The sequence below is a fragment of the Neofelis nebulosa genome, chromosome 15 (genome assembly GCF_028018385.1).
Source record: "Neofelis nebulosa isolate mNeoNeb1 chromosome 15, mNeoNeb1.pri, whole genome shotgun sequence".
Taxonomy (NCBI): Eukaryota; Metazoa; Chordata; class Mammalia; order Carnivora; family Felidae; genus Neofelis; species Neofelis nebulosa.
Window position 1 is genome coordinate 31,658,147 of NC_080796.1, and position 26,569 is coordinate 31,684,715.

The 26,569-nt window shown below is 36.7% G+C and overlaps 1 protein-coding gene across 1 annotated transcript in view; it reads left to right on the forward strand.

Annotated features, from left to right (window-relative positions):
• The first annotated feature begins 273 nt into the window (after window positions 1-273).
• Window positions 274-26,569, forward strand: part of SHCBP1L (SHC binding and spindle associated 1 like) — a 37,284-nt gene continuing 10,988 nt past the window's right edge. Inside the window, exons 1-6 of the mRNA XM_058700468.1 lie at window positions 274-795; window positions 2,268-2,417; window positions 11,918-12,132; window positions 13,088-13,174; window positions 13,478-13,696; window positions 22,970-23,075. Of these exons, the coding sequence (XP_058556451.1) occupies window positions 367-795; window positions 2,268-2,417; window positions 11,918-12,132; window positions 13,088-13,174; window positions 13,478-13,696; window positions 22,970-23,075 (1,206 nt within the window). The 5' untranslated portion in view covers window positions 274-366. The remainder of the gene's footprint in view (window positions 796-2,267; window positions 2,418-11,917; window positions 12,133-13,087; window positions 13,175-13,477; window positions 13,697-22,969; window positions 23,076-26,569) is intronic.

Genomic DNA, 26,569 nt, shown 5'->3' on the forward strand with positions numbered 1-26,569 from the left:
ACGTAGGAGGGCCCTGCGGGGAGAATTCTGTCACCGGGTGGTTCCAGGGGGAACGGCGACGCGGAGTAGGGGGAGCATTATGCGTGGGGGCGCCATCTACCGGGGGCGCCGCGACGAGCGCCTCACGTTCCACCTCGGCCCCGCCCCGCACCACCCCGCGCCCCTCCCACCCCGCTCCCGCCCCGAGCCGCGCCCCCCCAGCCCCCACCCGAACACCCCATCCCCCACCTCACTCACCCCTGCCCCACGCCGCTCGAGGTCCCTGCGCTCGTTGCGGGCTCCGCAGGTGCTGCCGGCCCATTGGCCAGCGGGCTCCGGGCGGGAAAAGCGGCCAACGGCCGCAGCCGGCCCTTGCGGTGTGGGGAGATGGCGTCGGGGGCCAGGGCTCCCGGGCCGGAGGACTCCGTCCGGACCGCCAGCCCCGACAGGCGAGGCGAGAAAGGGGTGTCCGCGCCCACCGGGGCGGTAGGGACCCTGAAGAGCGCCGCATCCCGGGTGCGGTCGGTGGTGGCGTCCCCGCGCCCGGTGAAGGGGAAGGCGGGCCGGGAGGCGGCCCGGAGGCGGCTGCAGCTCCTGCCGGCCTCTCACGCCCAGGGCCGGGCCGAGGGGGCCGAGGTGGGGGAAGAGGAGGAGGAGGGGGCGGAGGTGGAGGAGGAGGAGCCCCTCCTGTCGGTGCCGGAGGAGGATGAAGAGGAGGCGCGGCCGTTGCCCCCAGTCTGCATGTTCCCCATGAGGGGGATGTGGCGCGACGAGAAGGTGGCGCTCTACTGCGACGAGGTGCTGCAGGGCTGTAAGGTGAGAGGCCGGCGCGAGGAAGCGGGGTCCTCCCCGCGGGGCACCGACAGAGCCTGCGGTTCCCAGAGTTAAGGTGACTCGGCGTCGGCGGGGCCTCCGCCTTCCCCGGGGCGCCCGGCCCGACCCCAGCGCGTTACCGTTAGGAGTTCCGTCCCAAAGGCCATCATCGATTAGGGGGGCAGCGCGGTGGAGCGCTTCCCAGCTTTCTGGGAGCTTCCAACACCCGGAGATCGATAGGCCTCATCGGTGCCCAGGTTTACAGCTTACGTTTTCCCATTTGACGATTTGAGATATGATGACTTAGCCTTGACTTCCACCGGACAGTACTGAACGTGTCGACACTTTGTGGCTCCCGGACTGAACAGGTCTACACTCCACGGTTCCCAGACGTGAGTCTGCAATATGGAATGATGTTTCGGATCCAAGATCCGTCGGTACCTGGCAACACTGACTAGAGCAAATATGATTCTAACCTATTTTGTTGTTGTTTTTTAAGTTATAGCAAGAGATTTTGTGTACAAAGATATTCATTGCACCGATGATAATCAGAATTAAAAAATAGAAACTTAATCTCCAACGGATGGGGCAGTAAAGAACCTGTGGTGGCCGCGGGGCACCTGGATGGCTCAGTCGGTTAGGCATCTGATTTGGGCTCAGGTCATGATGTCCGAGTTCACGAGTTCGAGTCCCATGTCGGGCTCTGTCAGATTCTGTGTCTCCCTCTTTTCTCTGTTCCACCCCCACTTGCGCTCTGTCTCTCTCTCTCTCTCTCAAAAGTAAATAAACATTAAGAAAAATTTTAAACAAAAAAATAAAAACACCATTACGAGAAAACTAGGACACTATTAATGGCCTAATTATATCTGATACTGAGGGTTGGAGAAGATGAAGTCTCTGAAAGGCAGTTGAAAAACGTTTATATATATAAATTATTGTGTCATTAATCAGAGGTGTAATGACTGAGTTTCACAGTAGTTGAGGTAGCTGAATTGAAATTTTAAAAATCAAATTTTTTAATTAATTTAAAAAATTAATTAAAAAAGCATTTATTGAATGCTTAATATGCTTGTTTGTTTATAGAGTGGAGTGCTGTCTTAAATTTTTATGTATGAATATGTTTTAAATAGGTTATTATATCTCTAAAGTTCAAAAAATAATTGCTATTTTTAATATGATAATTACTATTTTTAAGGGTATAATTGCAGTTCTTCCTCCTCAGTGGATTAATAAAACAAATTACTTAAATATAAATAACAAGTAGATATCTCAGCACTGAATGACTCTATTGAGTGAATAGATCTTTTTAAGGTTTTGATGTTTATGATATTTCCAGTAAACATAAATTCAGTTAAAATCTATGACTTTCCAGGTTTTTAAAGTTATTTAAGGGTATATTGGTCCCATATTTAAATAGAAATCAGTAAAAATATTTATACATATCCTTCTACATATATATTTTTTTCTTTTGCTAGGCAGAAGATGCTGATGGGGCTATGAGTAAATATCTGTCAGAAAAATTAAAGTTGAAAGACAAATGGCTTGGAGTCTGGAAGACTAATCCTGAGTTATTCTTTGTGAAATATGAAGAAGCTTCTATCCCTTTTGTTGGTATACTGGTTGAGGTAAATAATTTTTACCTGATCTTTGTTCTTTTGAGTGAAATTATCAGTTCTTTTTATGACGAAAATATGACCTTACTAATTTGTTGCTTTGATACTTAAACAGAGATTGACAAAGATTGTGTCCATTTTAAGTTTCTAAGCAAATTAACAGCATAAAAAGAAGTTGGGGTGCCTGGGTGGCTCAGTTGGTTAAGCGTCCAACTTCAGCTCAGGTCATGACCTCACAGTTTGTATGTTCCAGCCCTGCATCGGGCTCTGTGCTGACAGCTCAGAGCCTGGAGCCTGTTTCAGGTTCTGTGTCTCCCTCTCTCTGCCCCTCCCCTGCTCACACTCTGTCTATCTTTCTAAAAAATAAATAAACATAAAAAAATTAAAATATAAATAAAAAGAAAGGGGGATATTAGCATCCATTTACCTGTGCACAGTTAATCATTAAATGGAATCTACTGTATCAGACAATATTTATTAGCTTAGTTTCAGTTGCTTAAATAACAAAAGTGAATTTCTTTTTTTTTTTTAATGTTTATTTATTTTGGGGAGAGAGAGTACACAAGTGGGGAAGGGGCAGATAGAGGGAGACACAGAATCCGAAGCAGACTCCAGGCTCTGAGCTGTCAGCACAGAGCCCGACATGGGGCTTGAACTCACGAACCATGAGATCATGATCTGATCCCAAATCAGATGCTTAACTGACTGAGCCACCCAGGTGCCCCTCAAAAGTGCATTTCTTTAAAACTAGTAACTTAGGCTGTAACAGACTTGGGCCCCCTTTTCCCATCATTTCCCTTTAATCTTCATTTATCTGAATTATGAGGTTAATTAGATTAGGACAGAAACAGTGGATCAGAAAACTATTGGTAAAATTTGAAATTTCTTCCTATGAAAAGGTACCCTTTTAGTATAATGCATCGACTTCCAACACTTCATCTGGTAAGATTTTGCTTTTTTAAGTCTATTCTATAGGTTAAATATTGTGGCATATTTGATGTCATAAGTTTGATTCCCTTAGAGATTAATTATCCTTGTATAGACGTTAATATCTATAATCACAAATGGTATCCTTGCCTCAGATATTTCAAACCTGCTGTTTTGGTCACAAGAAAAATTTGTGTTTGAAATTCATTACATTGCACACTACCTGAAAACAATTCAATTCTATGTTCTATGGAAAAGTAAGTTAGTGGTATTTTTACAGATAAAGAATGGCATATTTTCAATCATGGAGACTACAAAAAAAATAATAGAAACGTGGGATTTATTTTTCAATAATGGTCTGTTTTTAGTGTAGTTTGAGGTTTGCTTATCTCCAGATTTTGTGTAGCTTTTCCCTGGAACTTTCATGACTTCTCTGACTTTTTCATGTGGATAAAATAAGAGGAGGTAGTACTATATCATTATCTTAAATATATATATATATTGGTAGCGTAAATTTGGGATTTTTTTAGTCAAGTTATGTGGAAGCCTGATACACACATCACATTAAAGCAGGGCATTTCTGACTGAAATAAAGAGGATGGTATTCTAGCATATGCTTGGCTTGGCTTTTCTCACAACACTTCATGATAGACCCTGTACTCTATAAAACCTTTAAAGATCCTTAAAATTACCTAGAAATTCTATCAAGTTCTAAGGTTTTACATGCAATCCATTGATTATTTGCTGTCTTTCCCACTCCAAAAGTAGCAAGCAGGATCACAGATAGGTTGCTTTAGAATCTGCTAGGGGTTTGCCAAAGACCTTTAATCATTAGAAAGATAGGAAGAAAATGGGGAGAACACAGGGAAAAGCAGAATAGTATATTGGCAGATTCTAATTCTTTGAATAATGTGGCAGTGAAGCTAGCTCTTGGGACCTTTTTAAGGTAGTGCTGCACAATTCAGACATTGTTTTGTCTGCCTTTGCTTCTTTAATCTTACTTGAAGTATCAACAGTGCTATAAAATGCTCCTTGTTCTGAAGTCACAATAAATTATTCCTACGGACCTCATTCTCTGAGTCTTTTTCTTTAAATGCTCTATTAGTTTTCTATTGCTGCTGCAACAATTCACCATAAGTTTGGTGGCTTAAGCAATACAAATTTATTATCTCACAATTCTATAGAAAAAAATCTAACATGGGCCCAGTAAGCTAAAATGAAGATGTAGGCAAGGCTGCATTCCCTTCTGGAGGCTCTAGGGGAGAATCTGTTTCCTTGCCTTTTCCAGCCTCTAGGAGCTGCCTGCATTCCATGACTTGTCTCCTTCATCCAACTTCAAAGTCTTTCTCAGACTGTATCTCTCTGGTTCTTTGCAGGTTGGAAAGGTGCATGTCTTTTAAGACTTGTGATTAGAATGGGCCTAACTTGGTAATTTAGGATAACTTTCCCATCTCAATTCCTTAACCTTAATCACATCTGCAAAGTCCCTTTTACCATGTAAAGTAATATATTCACAGATTCCCAGGATAAAGGCATGGATATCTTTGAGGGCCATTATTCTGCCTGCTACGGATTCACACAATAACAAAGAAAAAATTTGGAAACATATGATTGGAAGGAAATCTGGCATATCTTCAATCTTGGTTACAAAGTGCTCCACAAATTAAGGAAACTGTTTTATAACCTTTGTAGAAAATAGTTTGCCAAGGGGCGTTTGGGTGGCTCAGTCGGTTAAGCGTCCGACGTCAGCTCAGGTCATGATCTCACAGTCTGTGAGTTCGAGTCCCGTGTCGGGCTCTGTGCTGACAGCTGGGAGCCTGGAGCCTGCTTCGGATTCTGTGTCTCCCTCTCTCTCTGCCCCTCCCCTGCTCATGCTCTGTCTCTGTCTGTCTCAAAAATAAATAAAGAGATAAAAAAAAAAAGAAAAGAAAGAAAATAGTTTGCCAAAATATATTAAGAATTTTAAAATAGTTTCACCCATTATATTTCAGTTACTTCAATAAAGCTAGAAAAAATAAAAATAAATAAATAGACCTCCCCTTACAGAAAAATAAATAAAAATGAAAATGAAAAAGTTCATTTCTAGAAATTTATTCTACAGAAATCAGAAATGCAGAAAAAGATTTATATATTGAGGGATCAAAGTGATATTTATAAAATTAAAAATTGGGAATACCATAAAACTTTAATAATAAGATGCTGGTCAAATAAAGGATGATATTAGATAGGATATTATGTAATTGTAAAACTTATATTAACAAAAAACTTTTAGTGATTTAGGAAAGTGCTCAATGTGTATGTAAGATAAAAGATTATAGAACTAGATATGCAGTGCGATCCAATTATGTAACTTATATAAGTATGTAGAATGAAGCTGGAAAAGGTTAATGGTGGTTGTTTACCTTTGTTGATAGGATTATGGTTGATTTTTAAACATCTGTATATAAAGCATGTATAGTCACTATCAGTAAGCTTAGAGAATCTTTAACATTTTTTTTTAAGTTTTATTTATTTATTCTGAGAGGGAGAGCGAGCAAGCAGGCAAGGAGCAGAGAGAGAGGGAGAGAGAGAGAGAGAGAGAGAGAGAGAGAATCCCAAGCAGGCTCCACACTGTCAGCACGGAGCCCAATACAGGACCAAACTCACGAACCACAAGATCATGACCTGAATCGAAATTAAGAGTCGGATGCTTAACCAACTAAACCACTCAGGTGCCCCTAAAGTTTTTATTTAAATTCCAGTTAGTTAACATACAGTGTAATATTAGTTTCAGGTATACAATATAGTGATTCAACATTTCCATACAACACCCAATGCTCATCACATGTGCACTACTTAGTCCCCATCACCTATTTAACCCATCCCCCCACCAATCTCCCCTCTGGTCACCATCAATTTGTTCTCTAGTTAAGAGTCTGTTTCTTGGTTTGTCTCCCTCTCTTTTTTTCCCCCTTTGCTCATTTGTTTTGTTTCTTAGATTCCATAAATGAGTGAAATCATATGGTATTTGTCTTTCTCTGACTAACTTATTTCACTTAGCATAATACTCTCTAGCTTTATCCATGTCGTTGCAAATGGCAAGATTTTTTTCTTTTTTATGAATAACAGGCCATTGTGTATATATACCACGCCTTCTTTATCCATTCATCAATTGATGGACACTGTTTCCATAATTTGGCTATTGTAGATAATGCTGCTATAAACCTTGGGGTGCATGTATCCCTTTGAATTAGTATTTTTTGTATTTTTGGGTAAATATCTAGTAGTACAATTTCTGGATCATAGAGTTCATAGAGTAGTTCTATTTTTAACTTTTTGAGGAAATTCCATACTGTTTTCCAGAGTGGCTGCTCCAGTTTGCTTTCCCACCAGCAGTGCAAGAGGGTTCCCCTTTCTCTGCATCTTTTACCAACACCTGTTGTTTTTTGTAGTGCTGATTTCAGCCATTCTGACAGGTGTGAGGGGATATCTTCTTGTAATTTTGATTTGTATTTCCCTGATTATCAGTGATGCTGAGCATCTTTTCATGTATCGATTGGCCATCTGAATGTCTTTTTTGGAGAAATGTTTGTTCATGTCTTCTGCCTATTTTTTAATTGGATTATTCAGTTTTGGGGTGTTGAGTTTTGTAAGTTCTTTATATATTTTGGATACTAACCCTTTATTAGATATGTCATTTGCAATTATCTTCTATCATTCAGTATGTTGCCTTTTAGTTTTGTTGCTTGTTTCCTTCACTGTGCAGAAGCTTTTTATTTTGATGAAATCCCAATAGTTTATTTTTGCCTTTGTTTCCCTTGGCTTAGGAGACATATCTAGAAAGAAGTTGCTATGGCTGATGTTAAAGAGATTACTGCCTGTATTCTCCTCTAGGATTTTTATAGTTTTAGATCTCACATTTAGTTCTTTAATCCATTTTGAATTTATTTTGGTGTATGGTATAAGAAAGTGGTCCAGTTTCAATAATTACTTTGAATGTTAAAAAACTAAATTCTCCAATAAAAATACATAGGGTGACAAAATGGAATAAAAAGCAAGACCCGTCCGTATGCTGTCTACAAGAGACTCATTTCAGACCTAAAGACACGTGCAGATAAAAGTGAAGGGACATAAATGCATTTATCATGCAACTGGAAGTGAAAATAAATCAGGTAGCAATACTTATATCAGACAAAATAGACTTTAAAACAAAGACTGCAGTGAGACAAAGGACATTACATAATCATAAAGGAAACAATCCACCAAGCAGATATAAGAATTATGAATATTTATGCACTCAAAATGGGAGCATCCAAATACATTAAACAGCTAATAACAAAAATAAAGGAAGTAATTGATAGTAATATTATAATTAACACTCCACTTACATTAATGTATACATTACCAGACAAAATCAAAAAAGAAACTGTAGCTTTGAATGATACATTGGACCAGGTGGATCTAACAGATATATTCAGAACATTCCAACCTAAAACTGTGGAATACATACTCTTTTCAAATGCACATGGAACATTATCCAGAATAGATCACACATGTTAGGCCACAAAACAAGTCTCAGAAATTCCGAAGTCATACCATCTTTTCCCAACCACAATGCTGTGAAACTAGAAATCAACCACAAGAAAGAATCTAAAAAGACCACAAATACCTGAAGGTTAAATAACATGCTACTAAACAATGATGGGTTAGCCAAGAAATCAAAGAGGAAATAAAAGATTACATGGAGACAAATGAAATTGAAAACACCAGCATCCAAAATCTTTGGGATGAAGCAAAAGCTGTTCTAAGAAGTTTATAGCAATACAAGTCCACCTCAAGAAGCAAGAAAAATCTCAAACAACCTAACCTTACACCTAAATGAGCTAGACAAAGAACAAACAAAACCCTAAGCAAGTAGAATGCAGGAGTTGGTAAAGATTAGAGCAGAATAAATGAAACAGAAACTAAAAAAAAAAAAAAAAACAATAAAAGATCTATGAAACCAGGAGTTGGTTCTTGGAAAAGGTAAACAAAATTGATACACCTTCAGCCAGCTCATCAAAAGAGACAGAACTCAAAATCAGAAATAGAAAAGGAGAAATAACAACTAACACCACAAATACAAAAATGCTAAGAATATTATGGAAAGTTATATGCCAAAAAATTGAACAACCTAGAAGAAGTAGATCAATTCCTAGAAATCTATAACCTACCAAAGCTGAAGCAGGAAGAAACAGAAAATTTAAACAGAACGATTATCAGCAATGAAATTGAATTGGTAATCAAAAAAACTCCCAACAAACAAAAGTCCAAGACCAGATGGCTTCAAAGGTGAATTCCACTAAATATTTAAAGAGACAATACATATTCTGCTCAAACTATCCCCCCCCCAAAAAAAAAAAGAAGAGGAGGAAGGAAAGCTTTCAAATTCATTCTAGGAGGCCAACATTACTCTGATACCAAAACCAGATACCAAAACAATACCAAAAAAAGGGGGGGGGGCACCTGGGTGGCTCAGTCAGCTGTATCTGACTCTCAGTTTTGACTCAAGTCATGGTCTCACAATTTCATGAGTTCAAGCCCCACATCGGGCTCTATGCCAACAGTGCAGAGCCTACTTGTGATTCTCTCTCTCACCCTCTCTCTCTCTGCCCCTTCCCTGCTCATGCTGTCTGTCTCTCTCAAAATAAATAAATAAACTTTAAAAAAATTTAAAGAGAGAGAGAGCACTACAGGCCAATATCTCTGATGAACATAGATGCAAAAATCCTCACCAAATATTAGCAAACTGAGTCCAACAATACATTAAAAATATTACCACAACCAAGTGGGATTCATTCCTAGGATGTGTTATTGAGTATTCACAAATCAATTAATGTGGTATATAACATCAGTAAGACAAAGGATATCCATTCATGATAAAAACCCTCAACAAAGTAAGTTTAGAGGGAACATACTTCAACACAATAAAAACTATATATGAAAAATCCAGAGCTAACATCATATTCACTGGTGAAAAACAGAGCTTTTTCCCCTAAGGTCAGGAACAAGACATGAATGTCCACTCTCACCACTTTTATTCAACATATTACTGGCAGTCCTGGCCACAGCAATCAGACAACAAAAAGAAATAACAAACATCCAGATTGGTAAGAAAGAAGCAAAACTTTCACTATTTATGACTTGATACTATATATAGAAAATCCTGAAGATTCCACCAAAATACTAGAACTGATTGTTCAGCAAAGTTTCAGGATACAAAATCAGTATACAGAAATGTGTTGCTTTTCTATACACTAATACTGAAGTAGCAGAGAAATTAAGAAAACAGTTTCATTTACAATTGCACCAAAAATAATAAAATACCCAGGAATAAACTTAACCAAGAAGGTGAAAGACCTGTACTCTGAAAATTAGAAAACAATGATGAAAGAAATTGAAGATGACACAAAAAATGGAAAGATATTCCATATTTATCGATTGGGAGAACAAATATTGTTAAAATGTCCACACTACCGAAAAGTAATCTACAGATTTAATGCAATCTCTATCAAAATACCAATAGCATTTTTCGCAGAACTAGAATAAGTCGTCCAAAAATTTGTACAGAACTATAAATTCCATTGGCTTTGGATAGCCAAAGAAATCTTGAAAAAGAAGAACGAAACTGTAGGTATCATAATCCAAGATTTCAAAATATACTTTATAAAGTGGTAGTAATCAAAACAGTATGGTATTGGCACAAAAACAGACACATAGATCAATGGAATACAATAGAAAACCCCAAAATAAACTATATGGTCAATTAATCTTTGACAAAGGAGGCAAGAATATGCAATGAGAAAAAGATTGTCTCTTCAACAAATTGTGCTAGGAAAACTGGACAGCAACATGCCAAAGGATGAAACTGGACCTCTTTTCACACCATACACAAAAATAAATTGAAAATGAATTAAAGACCTAAATGTTAGATCTGAAACCATAAAAATCCTAGAACAGAGCACAGGCAGTAATTTCTCTGACATCAGGCATAGTAACATTTTTCTAGATAGGTCTCTTGAGCCAAGGGAAACAATAGCAAAAATAAACTATTGGGACTTGACCAAAATAAAAAGCTTCTGTACAGTGAAAGAAACAAGCAAAAAAACTAAAAGATAACCCAATGAATGGGAGAAGATATTTGCAAATGACATTTCTGCTAAAGGGTTAGTATCTAAAATATATAAAGAACTTATAAAAGTCACCACTCAAAAAGCAAATAATGCAGTTATAAAATGGGCACAAGACATGAACAGACATTTCTCCAAAGAAGACATTCAGATGGCCAACAGACATGAAAACATGAAAAGATAGTCATCACTCATCATCAGAGATATACAATGAGATATTACCTCACACCTTTGAGAATGGCTAAAATCAGAAACAGGAAACAACAGTGTTGATGAAAATGTGGAGAAAGAGGAATCCTTTTGCACTGTTGGTGGGAATGCAAACTGGTACAGCCATTGGAAGACAGTATGGAGGTTCCTCAAAAAACTAAAAATAGAAATAGTTATCCAGTATTCATACTACAGGGTATTTATTCAAAGAATACAAAAACGCTACTTCAAAAGGATAAATTCACCCCTGTGTTTATTGCAGAATTGTTCACAATAGCCAAATTATGTAAGCAGGTCAAGTGTGCAGTGACAGATAAGTGGATAAAGACAATGTGTGGGTGTGTGTGTGCGTAATAGAATATTATGAAGCCACACACACACATAAAAAGAATGAAATCTTGCCATTTGCAACAACATGGATGGATCTAGAGAGTATAATGCTAAGTGAAATAAGCCAGAGAAAAACAAATACTGTATGATTTCACTCACATGTGGAATTTCATAAAGAAAATAAGAGAAGGGCGCCTGGGTAGCTCAGTCAGTTAAGTGTCTGATTCTTGATTTCATCTCAGGTCATGATCTCATGGTTCATGAGATCGAGCCCCACGTCAGTCAGGCTTTGCGCTGACAGTGCAGAGCCTGCTTAGGATTCTCTCTCTCTCTCTCTCTCTCTCTCTCTCTCTTTCTCTCTCTCTCTCTCCTCTCTCTCTCTCTCTCTCTCCCCCTCCTTCCCTCCCTCCTTCCCTCCCTCCTCCCCTGCTCTCATGTACTTTCCCTGTCTCTCTTAAAATAAATAAAAACTAAAAGAGAGAGAGAGAAAACAAAGAAAGAAAACAATAGGGACAAACAAAAAAACTCTCAACTATACAGAACAAACCGAACAAACAGATGGTTACCAGAGGGAAGGTGGGTGGAGGGATGGGTGAAATAGGTGGAGAGGATTAACACTTATCTTGATGAGCACTGAGTGGTATATGGAATTGTTGAATCACTATATTGTACACCAGAAACTAATAGAACACTGATAACTATACTGGAACTAAAAAAATGTGGGCTTTGAAAAATTGTGTTATTTTATTTAATATTGATCTATAATGACTTTGTGTGTGTGGTTAAAGGAATCATAAAATTTAAAAGAAGAAATTTTTTAAGTACATCATGTGTGAGGAAAAAATCTTTGTGGTTTGTTTTGATTTGTAACTACAGATTTTATAATATTTATCTTAGGTAATTTGTAAACCACATCAAAGCTCATCATCTTGTTTCAAAGTTACTGTATCTGTTGCTGAGCCCTTTTCTTCTAATATTGCAAATATTCCAAGGGGTTTGGTCAATGAGATTTTGGAAGAACTGGAGCACAGTGTGCCTCTCTTGGAAGTCTACCCTGTTGAAGGACAAGATTCTGATAATCATGATATTGCTTTGGCCTTGGAAGTTGTAAGGTATTTGACCTTTTTACCTCTTAACGTTAAAATTATCATATTCAAAAAGTTAATATGTAAGTGTATAAGAATTTTGTAATAGTTATTGATTTAATTTTTACTCACTGCTGAATTAAATTTGTCCATTTTTTTTAAAGTTTGTTTTTTTGTTTGTTTATTTATTTTTTAAGCAATCTCTACACCCAATTCATGACCCTGAGATCAAGAGTCACGTGCTCACTGACTGAGCCAGCCAGGTGCCCCTGTCCATTTAAAATAAATTTTTTTTTAATGTTTATTTATTTTTGAGAGGCTCCAGGCTCTGAGCTGTCTGCACCGAGCCCAACACAGGACTAAAACCCACAAACTGCAAGATCATGACCTGAGCCAAAGTCAGATGCTCAACCGACTGAGCCACCCAGGCCCCCAGTGTCCAGCTCTTTATTTTGGCTCTGGTCATGATCTCATGGTTTGGGAGTTCCAGCCCCACATTGGGCTCTGCACTGACAGTGCGGAGCCTGCTTGGGATTCTCTCTCTCTCCCTCTCTCTGCCCCTTCTCCACTTGCTCTCTCTCTCTCTCTCTCTCAAATTAACTTAAAAAAAATAAAAATAAAGGTTTGATTTTAATATTAGTTCACTGAAAGTTATTTAAAAATATTTTTCTGGACATCTGGGTGATTCAGTCAGTTAAGTGTCCAACTTTGACTCAGGTCATGATCTCATCGTTTGTGAATTCAAGCCCTAGAGCTCAGAGCCTGGAACCTGCTTTGGATTCTGTGTCTCCTCTTTCTGCCCTTCCCCTGTTCATGCTCTGTTTGTCTCTCTCTCAAAAATAAATAAAACATTTAAAAATTGTAAATATATATGTATTTTCTTAGAATTCATATAAAGAATTCTGACATGAGAATGTCTTTTTAATTCTATACATGGTATTGGCACTTTTTGATCACTTTTTATTAATTTGATTCATCATAGGTTTTTTTATGACTTTCTTTGGAGAGACTGGGATGATGAAGAAAGTTGTGAGAATTATACTGCTTTGATTGAAGAAAGAATTAATTTGTAAGTATAGTTAAAAACTTACGGGGCGCCTGGGTGGCTCAGTCAGTTAAGCATCTGACTTCAGCTCAGGTCAAGATCTCATGGTCCTTGAGTTCAAGCCCCATGTCGGGCTCTGTGCTGTCAGTTCAGAGCCTGGAGCCTGCATTGGATTCTGTGTCTCCCTCTGTCTCTGCCCCTCCCCCACTCAAGCCCTGTCTCTCTCTGTCTCTCAAAAAATGAATAAAAGTTAAAAAAAATTAAAAAAAAAAACTTACTCAGCACATTACATAAGATAAACATTGTAATTATGTTGCTACTTTACAGGTGGTGTGATATACAAGATGGAACCATACCTGGTCCTATTGCACAACGTTTCAAAAAAACTTTGGAGAAGTATAAAAATAAACGTGTTGAACTCATCGAGTATCAGAGCAATATTAAGGAAGATCCATCTGCAGCAGAGACCGTTGAATGCTGGAAAAAATACTATGAGATAGTAATGCTGTGTGGATTATTGAAAATGTGGGAAGATTTACGCCTCCGGTAATAATTTGTTCCATTTTAAACAAAAAGATGACATGGTCATTCTTTTATCATATCATATCATATGTTACCCTGATTGAAGTAGATTATAAAATTAGATGTCCAATTTTTGAGATAAGAACAAAGTACAGCTACCAGTATTGGAAAATTATTTTTATATAACTGAATTCACTGAAATCATTGGAATTTCAGATTTAAAAAAGTGTCATCAATCTAGTTATTTTCCTTATCTTTCATCTTTACCTTCTTGATTTTGGCCAGAGCCTAAGAAAAGAGGAGGCAGATCTCCACCACATATAATATGCAAAGTAAAGGAGAAGGTTGGTTAATTTGGCTGCCGCATAATTTCTTCTTTTCTAACCAACATTAAGTTGATAAGTTGTTTTTATGATAAATAAAACAATGTAGATTTAACTAGCATCATTCTCCAGAGTACTTCAAAATGTATTAAAATATTTTTACATTACTATGCAGTAAAGTATATATTCCTGTCTTTGTTTTAGATACAGGGGAAATAGGAATACTTGCTTATGGTTTCAAAATTAATGGAAAATTTTAAACAGGGCCAAAGGACTTCTGACTATTTCATACTAGATTGTTAAACCCCTTCTTAATGTGTTCCACTTGTATGCATTCTTTGCCTTATGAATTTTGAGCCACATTTTACATGTCTAGCAACTAACTGTTAGCCTAAATCTTTTCTTTTTGTATTTTCTTTCAAATTTGACTTATTTTTTTAATCACTAAGAATCCCATTTTAGTCCCTATTTTTAATGTTGTTATTGGGATTCCTGTGTAACAAAACCTTGGGATTACTTTGGGAAATCAATATAGGTTAGATTTTTGAAATCTAATTCTACTTATCTAGAAATCCAGATTCAACAAAAGTTGGATTTGAATACAAATTAACATCACTAGACTTAAGATTCTAATGGCATAGGGCCACATGGGGTTCTTTCATCTTAAAAGTTATAATCACAGACAATCTAGGCCTGGGAGTGGTGGAGTGAGGTAATTGGTCAAACCCTTTCATGGATAACAATTATAAAATTTGGACAAAAATATATTAAAATATCTAGCTATTTGAAGGCACTGTAAAATTACCAAAGCAGGCAGCAGCCAGAAAAGTTTATCCTTGGAATAGGTAAGAAGTGGGGATTTGCTCTTTAGTCTCAGAGTGATCACCAGTTCTCATAGCTCTGGCAGCAAAAAATGAAGTCCTACTATGACAAGGTGGCAAAGGACAGAGTTAAAGGCTGGCAAAGCAGCTAGAAATTTAGGTGGAGTATCCTGAGAGAAGAAAGTTGCAAAAGGGGTCAGATCCAGAATTTGAGCACAAACTCTGCCCAAATTCTTGACTGACCACTAAACTATGCTAGCACTGGTGGGGGAGAGAAATTTGAGAACAATGCTTTCAAAAAAAGTATGTAGTTGAATCATGGAGGTTGAAAGAACTGAACAGATATTTCAGCTGGATTTTGAGCCCAGGCAAGTTAATTGCCTGCTAGAGTACAAGACTAACAATCCTCAGAAGAACATACCACAATCCAGAATTATGAGAATATATTTTCCAAAGTCTCCAGTGTTCAACCAAAAATTAATGGACATGCAAAGAAACCAGAAAATAGAATCCATACCCAGGAAAAAAGATAGTTAATAAAATCAGATTTTGAGTGGGCCCAGATGTTGAATTTATCAGACAAAGACTTCAAAGCAGCTATTATAAATATGTTCTAAGCATTATAGGAAAACTTGGTGTTAATAAGTAGACAGAGAATCTCAACAGATAAATGGAAACTAAAAAAGAACCAAATATTTTCAGATGCAGCTCTGACATGTTAAGAGCTTATGAGTTAAAAACAAGAAACAAGAAAACAAGAAAAAAGCTGAGGAAACTGAAAATGACTTTCTTGGACCCATAAGAAAACTGAGGTCACAGGACAAATTGCTACCGTGAAATCTGGGGAAAGAAGTAAATTCAGAGTCACAACCAAGATCTGCTTACCTGGAATAGATAACTCCCTAGAGCCATAAACTGTAAGAACACTTAAATGGGTAATTTTGATAAACTGCTGGAGGTTGAATGTGGACCAGTACGCAAGTGAGAAACTCCTGGTAGGCTGTAGTTCTTAGGGAGACACCCTACTTCTCTTGTGGTTTTGCCTCCAGGAATCTCACTAAGTTCTCAGATGAAGAGCCAAGAAAAATCCCATTATGCCCCTGGTTGGGGATGGGAAAAGTTACCATTGTGAAATACACCCAGACCACCTCCATGACGAAGACTTATTTACCAGGGAAAAGACTTTCCCAGAGCCTTTGCCCACCTAGGGAAAGGGCATTTCCTTGACTCCAGTCCCCTCTAGCCTTCCTCTCTGGGAAGAGGGCACTAAGAAACACTTGTGAACGTCACACTTGTGAAGGTCACAGCCCAGGGACATAGACCCACTGAAAAACTAATATTTAATCATAAGATTATAGAACACTTCCTCTCCACCTTACTTTACAACACACTAGGCCAGGCTCCGGTAAAATAACAGAATTATACCTAAAAAAGTTACAAGACACAAACTTTGTCTAAAGAGGAGTTTTCAAAGGCAAAAATATGGAAACCATAGGATTTTGAAGCTTGTGATACCTACAGCTACAGCAAGCAGTTTACCTCCTGGCCAGATTAATATAAAACCTCACACTAAAAGACTATTTACTTCAGTTTTTATTAGTCAATATATCATGCTTGGCTTTCCACAAAATATTATAAGACATGCTAAAAGGCAAGAAAAAATTAAGCCTGAAGAGAGAAAGCAAGCATCAGAACCAGACTCAGTAATGATTTTGTAATTAATCAGATGGAATTTTAAAAAAGCAATTAATATGTTAGTCTCTAATGAAAAAAGGACACAACATGCAAGAACAGATGAGTAATGTAAGCATGAAATAGAAACTCTTAAGAACGAATTAAAAGAAAATGCTAGAAATCAAAAACGCCGTAAATAAAAATGAAGAATACCTTTGATGAGTTTACTAATAGATAGGATGAAACTAAGGAAAGAAATCAGTGAGCTTGAAGGTATGTCAACAGAATTTTTTCATACAAATGCAAAAAGAATGAAAAAACAAAACATCCAGGTAGCGTGAGACCATTTCAAAGGGTGCAGTATATGTGTAATTGGAATACCAGAAGTGAAAAAGAGCAAGTGCAGCAGCAGAAATGTTTGAATTAGTAATGGTGAATGGTTTGAATTAAATAATTTCCCAAAATTAAATGTAGACACCAAATCATAGATCCAGGAAGCTGAGAACACTGAGCAGGATAAATACCAAAAAATCTATATTATAGGCATTTCAAATTTGAAGAAAACCATACATTAAAAAACTGAGGGGGAAGAGATCACCTTATCTACAGATGAATAAGAGTAAGAATTACAATGGACTTCTTATAAGAAACCATGAAAATAAGATGAGAGACGAGTTAAATATTCAAAGCATTGAAAGAAAGAACTACGAACCTAGAATTCTATATCCGGTGAAACTATTTTTCAAAAGTGAAAGGGTAATAGCTCTTGTAAACAAAAAGAAAAAAAAAAAGCCGAGGGAGTTTATCATTCTGCAAGAAAAATGAAAAGTTCTTTAGAGAGGAGAAAATTGTTAAGGGTCAGAAACTCAGATCTATGTATAGAAAGGAAGAACTTTGGAGAAAGAATAAATAAAGGTAAATTAAAATCTTTTATTTTTCTTTCTCTCAACTGATTGAAAAGATACCTGTTTAAAGTAATAGTAGTTATGATGGTATAAATAGTAGTTGGGTGATAGTAGCATATGGATTGGTAAAATAAGTGACAGTAACATTATACCAAGGGAAGAAATGGGAATATTCTGTAAAAGGCACCTGCACTATATATGAAGTAGTTTAGTGTTATTTGAAGGTAGACTAAGATTAGTTTAAAATATATATTGCAGTCTATAAGGAAAACACTAAAATTTTTTTTTAAATAATTGATGAGAATAGATGAAAGTGGAATCACAAAATGCTTAACTGTAACCAAAGGAAGCAGAAAAGGAGGGAAAAATAACAAAGAACAAATACAACAAACAAAACTATTAGAAGTATGGTAGGTATTAATTTGATTATGTCAGTAATCACTTGGTTTTTTTGTTTTTTGTTTTTCTAAATTTGCATTTAAGTTCTAGTTAGTTAACATATACTATTGGTTTCAGGAGTGGAATTTGGTGATTCATCACTTACAGAAAACACCCAGTGCTCATCATCACAAGTGTCCTCCTCAGTACACATCACCTGTTTAGCCCATTCCCCACCCACCTCCCTTGTATCTGTAATCACTTTAAATGCAAATGGTCTAAATACATAAAAGATAGAGATTGTCAAAGTGCATAAAAACACCAGATCCAACTATCTGTCATCTCTAAGAAACCAACCTTAAATGTAAAGGCTTAGAAATGTTAAAAGTAAAGGGTCAGAGAAAGATAACTTCATGCTAACACAACCATTAAAAAGCTGGATTACTATATTATTTTCAGACAAAGCAGACTTTGGAAAGAACCAGTTAAATTACCAGGGACAAAAAAGGGCATTGCATAATGATAAAGGGTCCAGCTCTCGAAGAAGACATAGCAATGCTTAATATGTATGTATCCAACAACAGCGCATCAAAATATGTAATGCAAAAACTGATAGAAATGCAAGGACACATGGAGGGGTGCCTGGGTGGCTCAGTTATTTGAGCATCTGACTTTGGCTCAGGTCATGATCTCGAGGTCTTTGAGTTCGAGCCCCGCATCGAGCTCTGTGCTGACAGCTCAGAGCCTGTAGCCTGCTTCAGATTCTGGGTCTCCCTCTTTCTCTGCCCCTCCCCCACTTGCACTCTCCTCTCTTATTTCTCAAAAAACTAAACATTAAAAAAAAAGAAAGAAAGAAATGCAAGGACACAGAGAAATCCACTATTATACATGAGAAACTTAAGCATCCCTTTTTCAATAATTGATATATCAAGCATTACAAGCGATAGAGGAGAATTCCTCAAATTGATGAATAACATCTACAAAAAACGTATAACATTAATACTTAATGATGAGAAACTGGATGCTTCTCCCCTAATATTAGGAATAAGACAAGGATATTTTTTCTCATTACTCCTGTTTAATATTATGCTGAAAATCCTAGATAATGCAACAGGACAAGAAACGGAAATAACAAGATACACAGATTGGGAAGGAAGAAATAAAACTCTTTGCAGGTGACATAATTGTGTACATAAAAAATCTCAAAGAATCATCATCATCATATCATCAACAACAACAAAACCCTGGAACTAATAAATGAGTATAGCAAGGTTAATATTCAAAAGTCCATTGTTTTCTTATATGCCAGTAACAAATGATTTGAAATTTTAAAAATATCATAATAGAGCCCCAAAAATGAAATACTTAGGTACAGATCAGACACAGATCTAATAAAATATATATAGGATCTATATGTAGAAAAACTACAAAACTTATGATGACAGAAAAAATATAAATAAATGGGGAAATATTCTGTTTATGAATTGGAAGAGTCAATATTTTTATATGTCAATTCCTTCCAAATTGATGTGTAGATTCAATGCAATCCTAATTTGCAAGCCATTTTGTAGGTATTCACTATTGCTAAAATTCATATGGAACAGCATAAAGCCTACAATAGCTAACACGGTACTGGGGAAGAAAAAAGAGGGTGTATTCATATTACCCACTTTTAAGGTTCTTATAAAACTACAGTAATCAAGAAAGCCTGGTATTAGTGAAAGAATAAACATATAGATCAATGGAACAGAATAGAGTCCATAAATAGATCCACACAAACATAGTTGATTGATCTTTGACAAAGGAGCAAAGAAAATTCAATGGAGAAAGAATATTATTTTCAACAAATAATGCTGTATAATAATTGAACGTCCATATACAAAAAGATGAACCTAAACACAGGCCTTACATCTTCACAAAAATTAACTCAAAGTGACCCGTAGACCTAACTGTAAAATAAAACTGTAAGACTTTTAGGAGAAAACATAGAAGAAAACGTAGGTGAACTTGGGTTCGCAATGAGTTCTTAGATAAAACACTGACAGTATGATCTGTGGGAGAAAAAAATTGAGAAATTGGACTGTATTAAAATTTAAAACACTGTGTGAAAGACTCTGTTAAGAGAATTAAAGACAAGCCAAAAATTTGAAGAAAACATTTGTAAAACATATCTGATAAAAGACTTGTATCTAAGATATACAAAGATCTCTTAAAATTCATCCTAACAAACAGCCCAATTAAAAATGGGACAAACATTCTGAACAAACACCTCACCAAAGAAGATATACGATTGGTTTAAAAAAAAAAAAAGCCTATAAAAAGATGCTTGACATCATTATCATTATGGAATTGCAAATTAAAGGAATGGGATACCATAACTTACCTATTCGAATGGTTAATATCCAAAAACAAAACAAAATCAGAAACAAACAAAAACCCTGACCATATCAACTGCTGGCAGGGATGTGGAACAAGAACTCTCCTTTATTGTTGATTAGAATGCAAAAATAGTACAGCTTCTTTGGACGACAGTTTGGCAGTTTCTTAAAAGCTAAATGTAGTCTAAGCATATGAACCAGCAATAGTGCTCCTAGTTGGTATTTACCCAACTGAGTTGAAAACTTACATCCACATAAAAACCTGCACAGAAATAAAAAGGATTACTAAGGAATACTCTGAGCAATTACATGCCAACAAACTGGATCACCAGACCAAATGGACAAATTCCTGAAAACATTAAATCTACCAAAACTGACTCAAGCCAAAAAAGAAAACCTGAGTGGACCTATAGCAAGTAAGGAGATTAAATTAGCAAATTAAAAACTACCCACAAAGAAAAACCAGAGACCAGATGTCTTCACTGGTGAATTCTACCAAACATTTCAAAGATTAACACCCAATTATTTACAAACTTTCAAAAATAGAAGGGGGAACACTTACCTAACTCATTCAGTGAGGCCACTATTAGCCTGATACAAAAACTACAAAGACATCACAAGAAAAAGAAAAAAGCCCTATGGAATAATATCCCTTATGAATATAGATGCAAAAATCCTCAGGAATATGCTAACAAACTGAGTCTAGCAATACATTAAAAAGATCAGACACTAAGACTAAGTGAGATTCATCCCAGGGTTGTAAGATTGGCTTAACAAATGAATAGGAATCCATATAACGCACCATATTAATAGAATAAAAAACAAAAGCCGCACCTTTTAATACGGAAAAAGAATTTGACAAAATTCAACACTTTCATCATAAAAATTCTCAAAAATCTTGGAAGAGAAGGGATCTTTCTCAACCTGTTCAAGGCCATCTATGAAAAACCTTTAAGTTAATCATAGCTAGTGGTGAAAGAATGGATGTTTCCCTCCTAAGATCAGGAAGATCTTAAGGAAAGATGACAAGGAAGAGGACAAGGATGTTTGCTCTTACTATCTCTGTCCAAATTGTACTAGAGGTTCCAGCCAGAGCAATAGGCAAGAAAAAGAAAAGCCATCCAGATTGGAAAGAAAGAAGTAATAAAATTATCTCTTATTTGCAGATGACACGATCTTCTATACAGAAAATCAAATAATGAAACACTCAATAATATAAACAAAATGCTGATACACAAAATAATACGATGGATCGATCTCAACATGGGCTGAATGAAAAAAGCTAGACACAAAAGAGTACCTCATATATGTTTTCACTTTAAAATATTTAAAAACTCCCAAGAAAGGGTTTATCTAACAACAGAAAGTAGATCAGTGGTTGCCTGGGAATAGGTGTGGAGGATTGACTGCAACAATGCATGAAGGAACCTGACAGTGTGATGGGAATGTTCTATACTGTTATTTTGATTGAGTTAAGTGGGTGTACAGATTTGTGAAACCTCATGTCATGGTTCACTTAAAATGAGTGTCTGTTGTGTAAATTATACCTTAATAGATTTGACTTTAAAAAAAAAACACTGATACATACTTTTGATTTTAAAACTAGGATTTACATGATAAACTACTGTATTTCTTGAACATAGGGTGCTGTACTCTTTGAGCAGCTGGTGATCAGGTATATGGTGAAAAAACGTGCAAGTGGTTCTCTTTCTCAAGATCATAACCACTTGCTTAAACAGGTATAGAAATGCTGACTGGGTTTACTTTTGAAATATTCAATGAAACTTTTGAAGATGAAAAATATTGGTACGAAAGCTGCATCCCATTTGTATCCAACAATAATGTGCTTCAGAGAACCCAAAATATGACACCGAAGGAGATTAGTAAGTCTACATCTATTGGAAAAGGGGTGTCCCTTTTGGCTGATAGTAATGATAAATTATACTCAAACTTTCTTTCTTTCTTTTGATGACACTTAACATGATTAAGTGATAGGAAGCGGGAATTGTAAAGAAGAGCAGAAAGAAGAGAAAGAGTGGAATTAGAAGTGCTAAACAGCAAACAAACAAACAAAACCCCACAACTCAGAGAGAAGCTAGAATTGTTGTGCTGGGAGGCCACAGCCAACATACTTATGGAGGCCATATCCTTTGAAACAAAACATTCTGTTACTTGAACACAGTGTCTAAAATTAGGCATGTCCTTACACATTTTTATGCCTTAGTATCGCAGACATAACCTACCTTTGCTTTGTTGTGAGTCCACAATTCAGTGGGCTATCAAAGTGCAATCAGGAAAATTTTCTACTGTATTGAAGAGTTGAGGTGACAGGTACTGATTTTAATGGGTTACATACATACAATCCATGAAAATGAAAAGATTTTAGAGATCAAGTGTTTAAATACTCAATTATCGGGGCGCCTGGGTGGCTCAGTCGGTTGAGCGGCCGACTTCGCTCAGGTCATGATCTCGCGGTCTGTGAGTTCGAGCCCCGTGTCGGGCTCTGTGCTGACCACTCAGAGCCTGGAGCCTGTTTCAGATTCTGTGTCTCCCTCTCTCTGACCTTCCCCTGTTCATGCTGTGTCTCTCCCTGTCTCAAAAATAAATAAAATGTTAAAAAAAAATGAAAAAAAAAATACTCAGTTATCTAAGAGTTAAATCGTTCAGTTGCTCTCAAGTTGCTCATTGCTCTCAAAGAGTTTAAAATAGCGAAGCCTACTTCTCAAAGATGCTTGGTGCCACGTTTTATTTTCTAAGTAAGTATAGCTTGAGTTTTTTTCTGATTAATTTAATCATAAATAAATGTTTTCAACTCTAGAGTTCATGGACCTTTCTTCCCAAGAATCCTAAGGCGCAGAAAGGGAAAAAGAGACTTTGGAAAGACTATAACACATATTGTGGCAAAAGTGATAACTACTGACATGGTAAGAAATACACTTTATCTCTATTTGTTCATTTAAGTTGTAGTTGCATATAATCAGAAAAGAAGTTCTTTGAGGGTAAGGTTCTTGTCTGACATTGATGCCTTGTTTCTCCCATTACATCCACTTCAGTGATTGGCATATAATAGGTATTAAATAAATGTCAACAACTATTTACTGAATACAGACCTTGTTGCTGGGTGCTATGTTTAGTAGCTATGGGAAGGATAGGGGACAAATATGAGAAAGACTGCATTTGAGGGAGATACAACTTTGAACCAGATCCACAGTCTTGCTTCTTCATACATTTGAGAAGTTTGAATTGTGGAGATATGGACACGTAAGCAGGCAATTACAGTTAAACACAGAATGATAAAAGCTATGATAGGAGGACATACAGGATGTACATATGATAGGTATATAAGTCAAAATTAGGAATTCTGGCAATGCTAGCTGGAAGAAATAACTCAGCAGAAACCTGAAAGATGAGCATAAATTTAATGAGCCCAAGAGGGAAAAATGTTTTAAGTCTAAGAGTAAATATTTCCATCTTACCTAATGGCTCCCTAGCATTTCACAGTTCTCTCTTTGAAATATTCTTTTTTGTTGTCTTCTGTTACTATCCTGGTTTTCAGTCTCCATAGTTTTTTTTTTTTCTTCTTCTTCTTCTGTCCTCTAAATGCTTGGTACTTACTTTTTTTTTTTCCACTGTATATTACCCCTAAAGTGATTTATCTGATTTCTTCCCATGACTTTGATTATATATACTGATAATATAAGATGTGTATCCATCGCCCAGATTTTTGTTCTTAGCCCCAGACATATATGTTCTAATGCCTATTGCTTATCACCACTTAATTATCTCATAAATACATCTACTTAAATGTCCTCAATTAAATTCATGATCTTGTCCGTTGGCCTGTTTGTATTCTAGAGCTCTCTAGTCCAATAAATGGCACCACCATCTATCCAGCTGCTAGTCACGCTTTTCTGAGAATTATCCTAATCATATCCTTCATGTACCCACTTCTGTTCTCCTTCACTAACTCAACATCCTGGTGTACACCATGTTTTTTCACAGAGCTACTCAAATCCTTCGGGTCTCAATTTAAGCATTTCCACAGAAAAAGGCTTTCTCAACCTTCCAGAATACATTACACTGCCTTTCCCATGGCACCTTGCACTTGCCCTTATCATTATGTGTTTAATACTTTTTGTGGCTGTCTATAAAATGTCTCTTTTATGGGAACATGAGCTTCTTGAGAGCAAGGTGTGTTATGTTTACCATTCATCCGATCACCTAGCATGGTGTTTAGCACATGGTAGGTACATAGCAGTTTTGTTGAATTAGTAAATGAGTGCATGTTTGACAAGAGAGTGTGGTATATATGAAGAATGGAAAGAAGTCCAGCAAGGATGGTGTTTAATACCTAAGAGGAGAGTAGTGAGAAATCAAGTTGGCTTATTATACTGGTCTTGTCTACTATCATACCCATTTTTATTATTTTAAGCAAAATTTAATTTTCTTTTCATTGCTTATTACATCAGATTATTCAATAACATTAATTATTCTACCAACTATCTTTGTAAAAATCTTTATAAAAAGTAAGGTATAGATTTTGCTTCTATCTCCAGCCTCACTTTATCATATTTATTTTTACTTATCTTTTTTGTTAATGTTTGTTTATTTTCGGGGGGAGGGGTAGAGAGAGGGGGACCAAAGTGGTCTCTGTGCTGACAGCAGAGAGCCCAGTGTGGGGCTCGAACTCACAAACGGTAAGATCATGCCCTTAGCTAAAGTCAGACACTTATCCGACTGAGCCACTCAGGCGCCCCCTTTTTTTTGTTTTTAAATCTGTTTCTGGCTTTATTTTCCTATATGAGAGTCAGAAATTTCTTTTTTATTCTTGTGGTTTGCAACCCTGTCTTCATTTGTGTAAGTAAATATCCATGAATTTTGCAGACCTGGGTAATTATCGTGAGGAAGACTCCTCTGAGATGGCAGCATCGTCAACTTCCACTTTGCTTAGATCTTTTGTTTTAGATGTACTGTTGAGGTGGACATCTTTTAATCTGATAGTCATGTACATAACCTTTAATTTAGCCTTCTTAACTTTGAGGATTCTTTACTCAAAGTTCTTCCTGCTCTATGTTTTCTTCTTAAACAGTTTTATCCATGCTTCACCATTTCTATGTTGGTGATCTTCACAAGTACTATAGTAAAAAGACATAGACTTTGTAGTCAGAGAGCCCAGGGTTTAAGTGGCCTCTCTGAGACCACGTAATAACTATGTAATCTTGGGCAAGCTGCCTAACTTCTGAGCCTCAATTTCCTTATTTGCAGAGTGCTTTAAAAAGAGAGGTAAATGGCAAGATTTCATTCTTTTTGTGGCTGAATAATACTCCATTATATATATGAACACACCAAGCATTTAGACAGCCAAGCCAACACTTGAGTTGCTTCCATAATGTGGTTGTTGTAAACAATGCTGCTATAAACATAGGAAGGAGATAGTTTAATGCTAGATGAAATAAATCAAAGACAAATACCATATGATTTCACTCATGTGGAATTTAAGAAACAAAACAAATGAGCAAAGGGCAAAAAAAGAGAAGGACAAATCAAGAAACAGACTCTTAATTATAGAGAACAAACTGATGGTTACCAGGGGGGAAGTGGGTGAGGGGTTGGGTGAACTAGGTGATGGGGATAAAGGAGGGCACTTGTGATGAGCACCGGGTGTTGTATGGAAGTGTTGAATCATTATATTGTGCAACTAAAACTAATATTACACTTTATGTTAACTAACTTGAATTTAAATAAAAACTTAAAAAGGCCCCGAAATTAGGGAGAGAGAGGTCAAAACTATATGTTGTGATGATGAAGACCATGGGCTCTGAAGCCAGACTTTGTGGATTCAGACTCTGGCTTTGCCACTTACTAGTTATGTGATTTTCAACAAGTTACTTACCCATCTGTGCTTTAGTTCCTCATTTATAAAGTGTTTGTGTTTCTTATTTATATTTTATATGTGAAGATTAAATGAATTCATATCTGTAATATGTTTAGAATATGCCCAGTACATAGTAAGTACTCAATAAATGTTAGTAGTAAACTACCACCACTATCTTATAGGAGTTCTTGAGGATGATATGAGATGTTACATATAAACCTAGTAGTACCTGGCACACAATGATTTCTCAGCAACTTTATTATTTTTTCTCTTTCCTTTCTTGCTTGTATTCTCTGCTGACCAACATCACTACATGTCTTTGTAAGCATCTTTACCTGGATGTCTTGGCAACATACAGCAGTTCTATTGAACTGATTGTCTTTTGAACACAGCCCATCCCTAGTCCTTCTGTATTCTTTATTCACTTACTGTCATAAATATCCTTTTAGTCAAGCAAATTAAATATGAGTCCTTACCTCTTCGCTTATTCTCCAAGTTCTCAAATTATGATGACTGTCTTTAGGTTTAGAACACTCTGGCTTT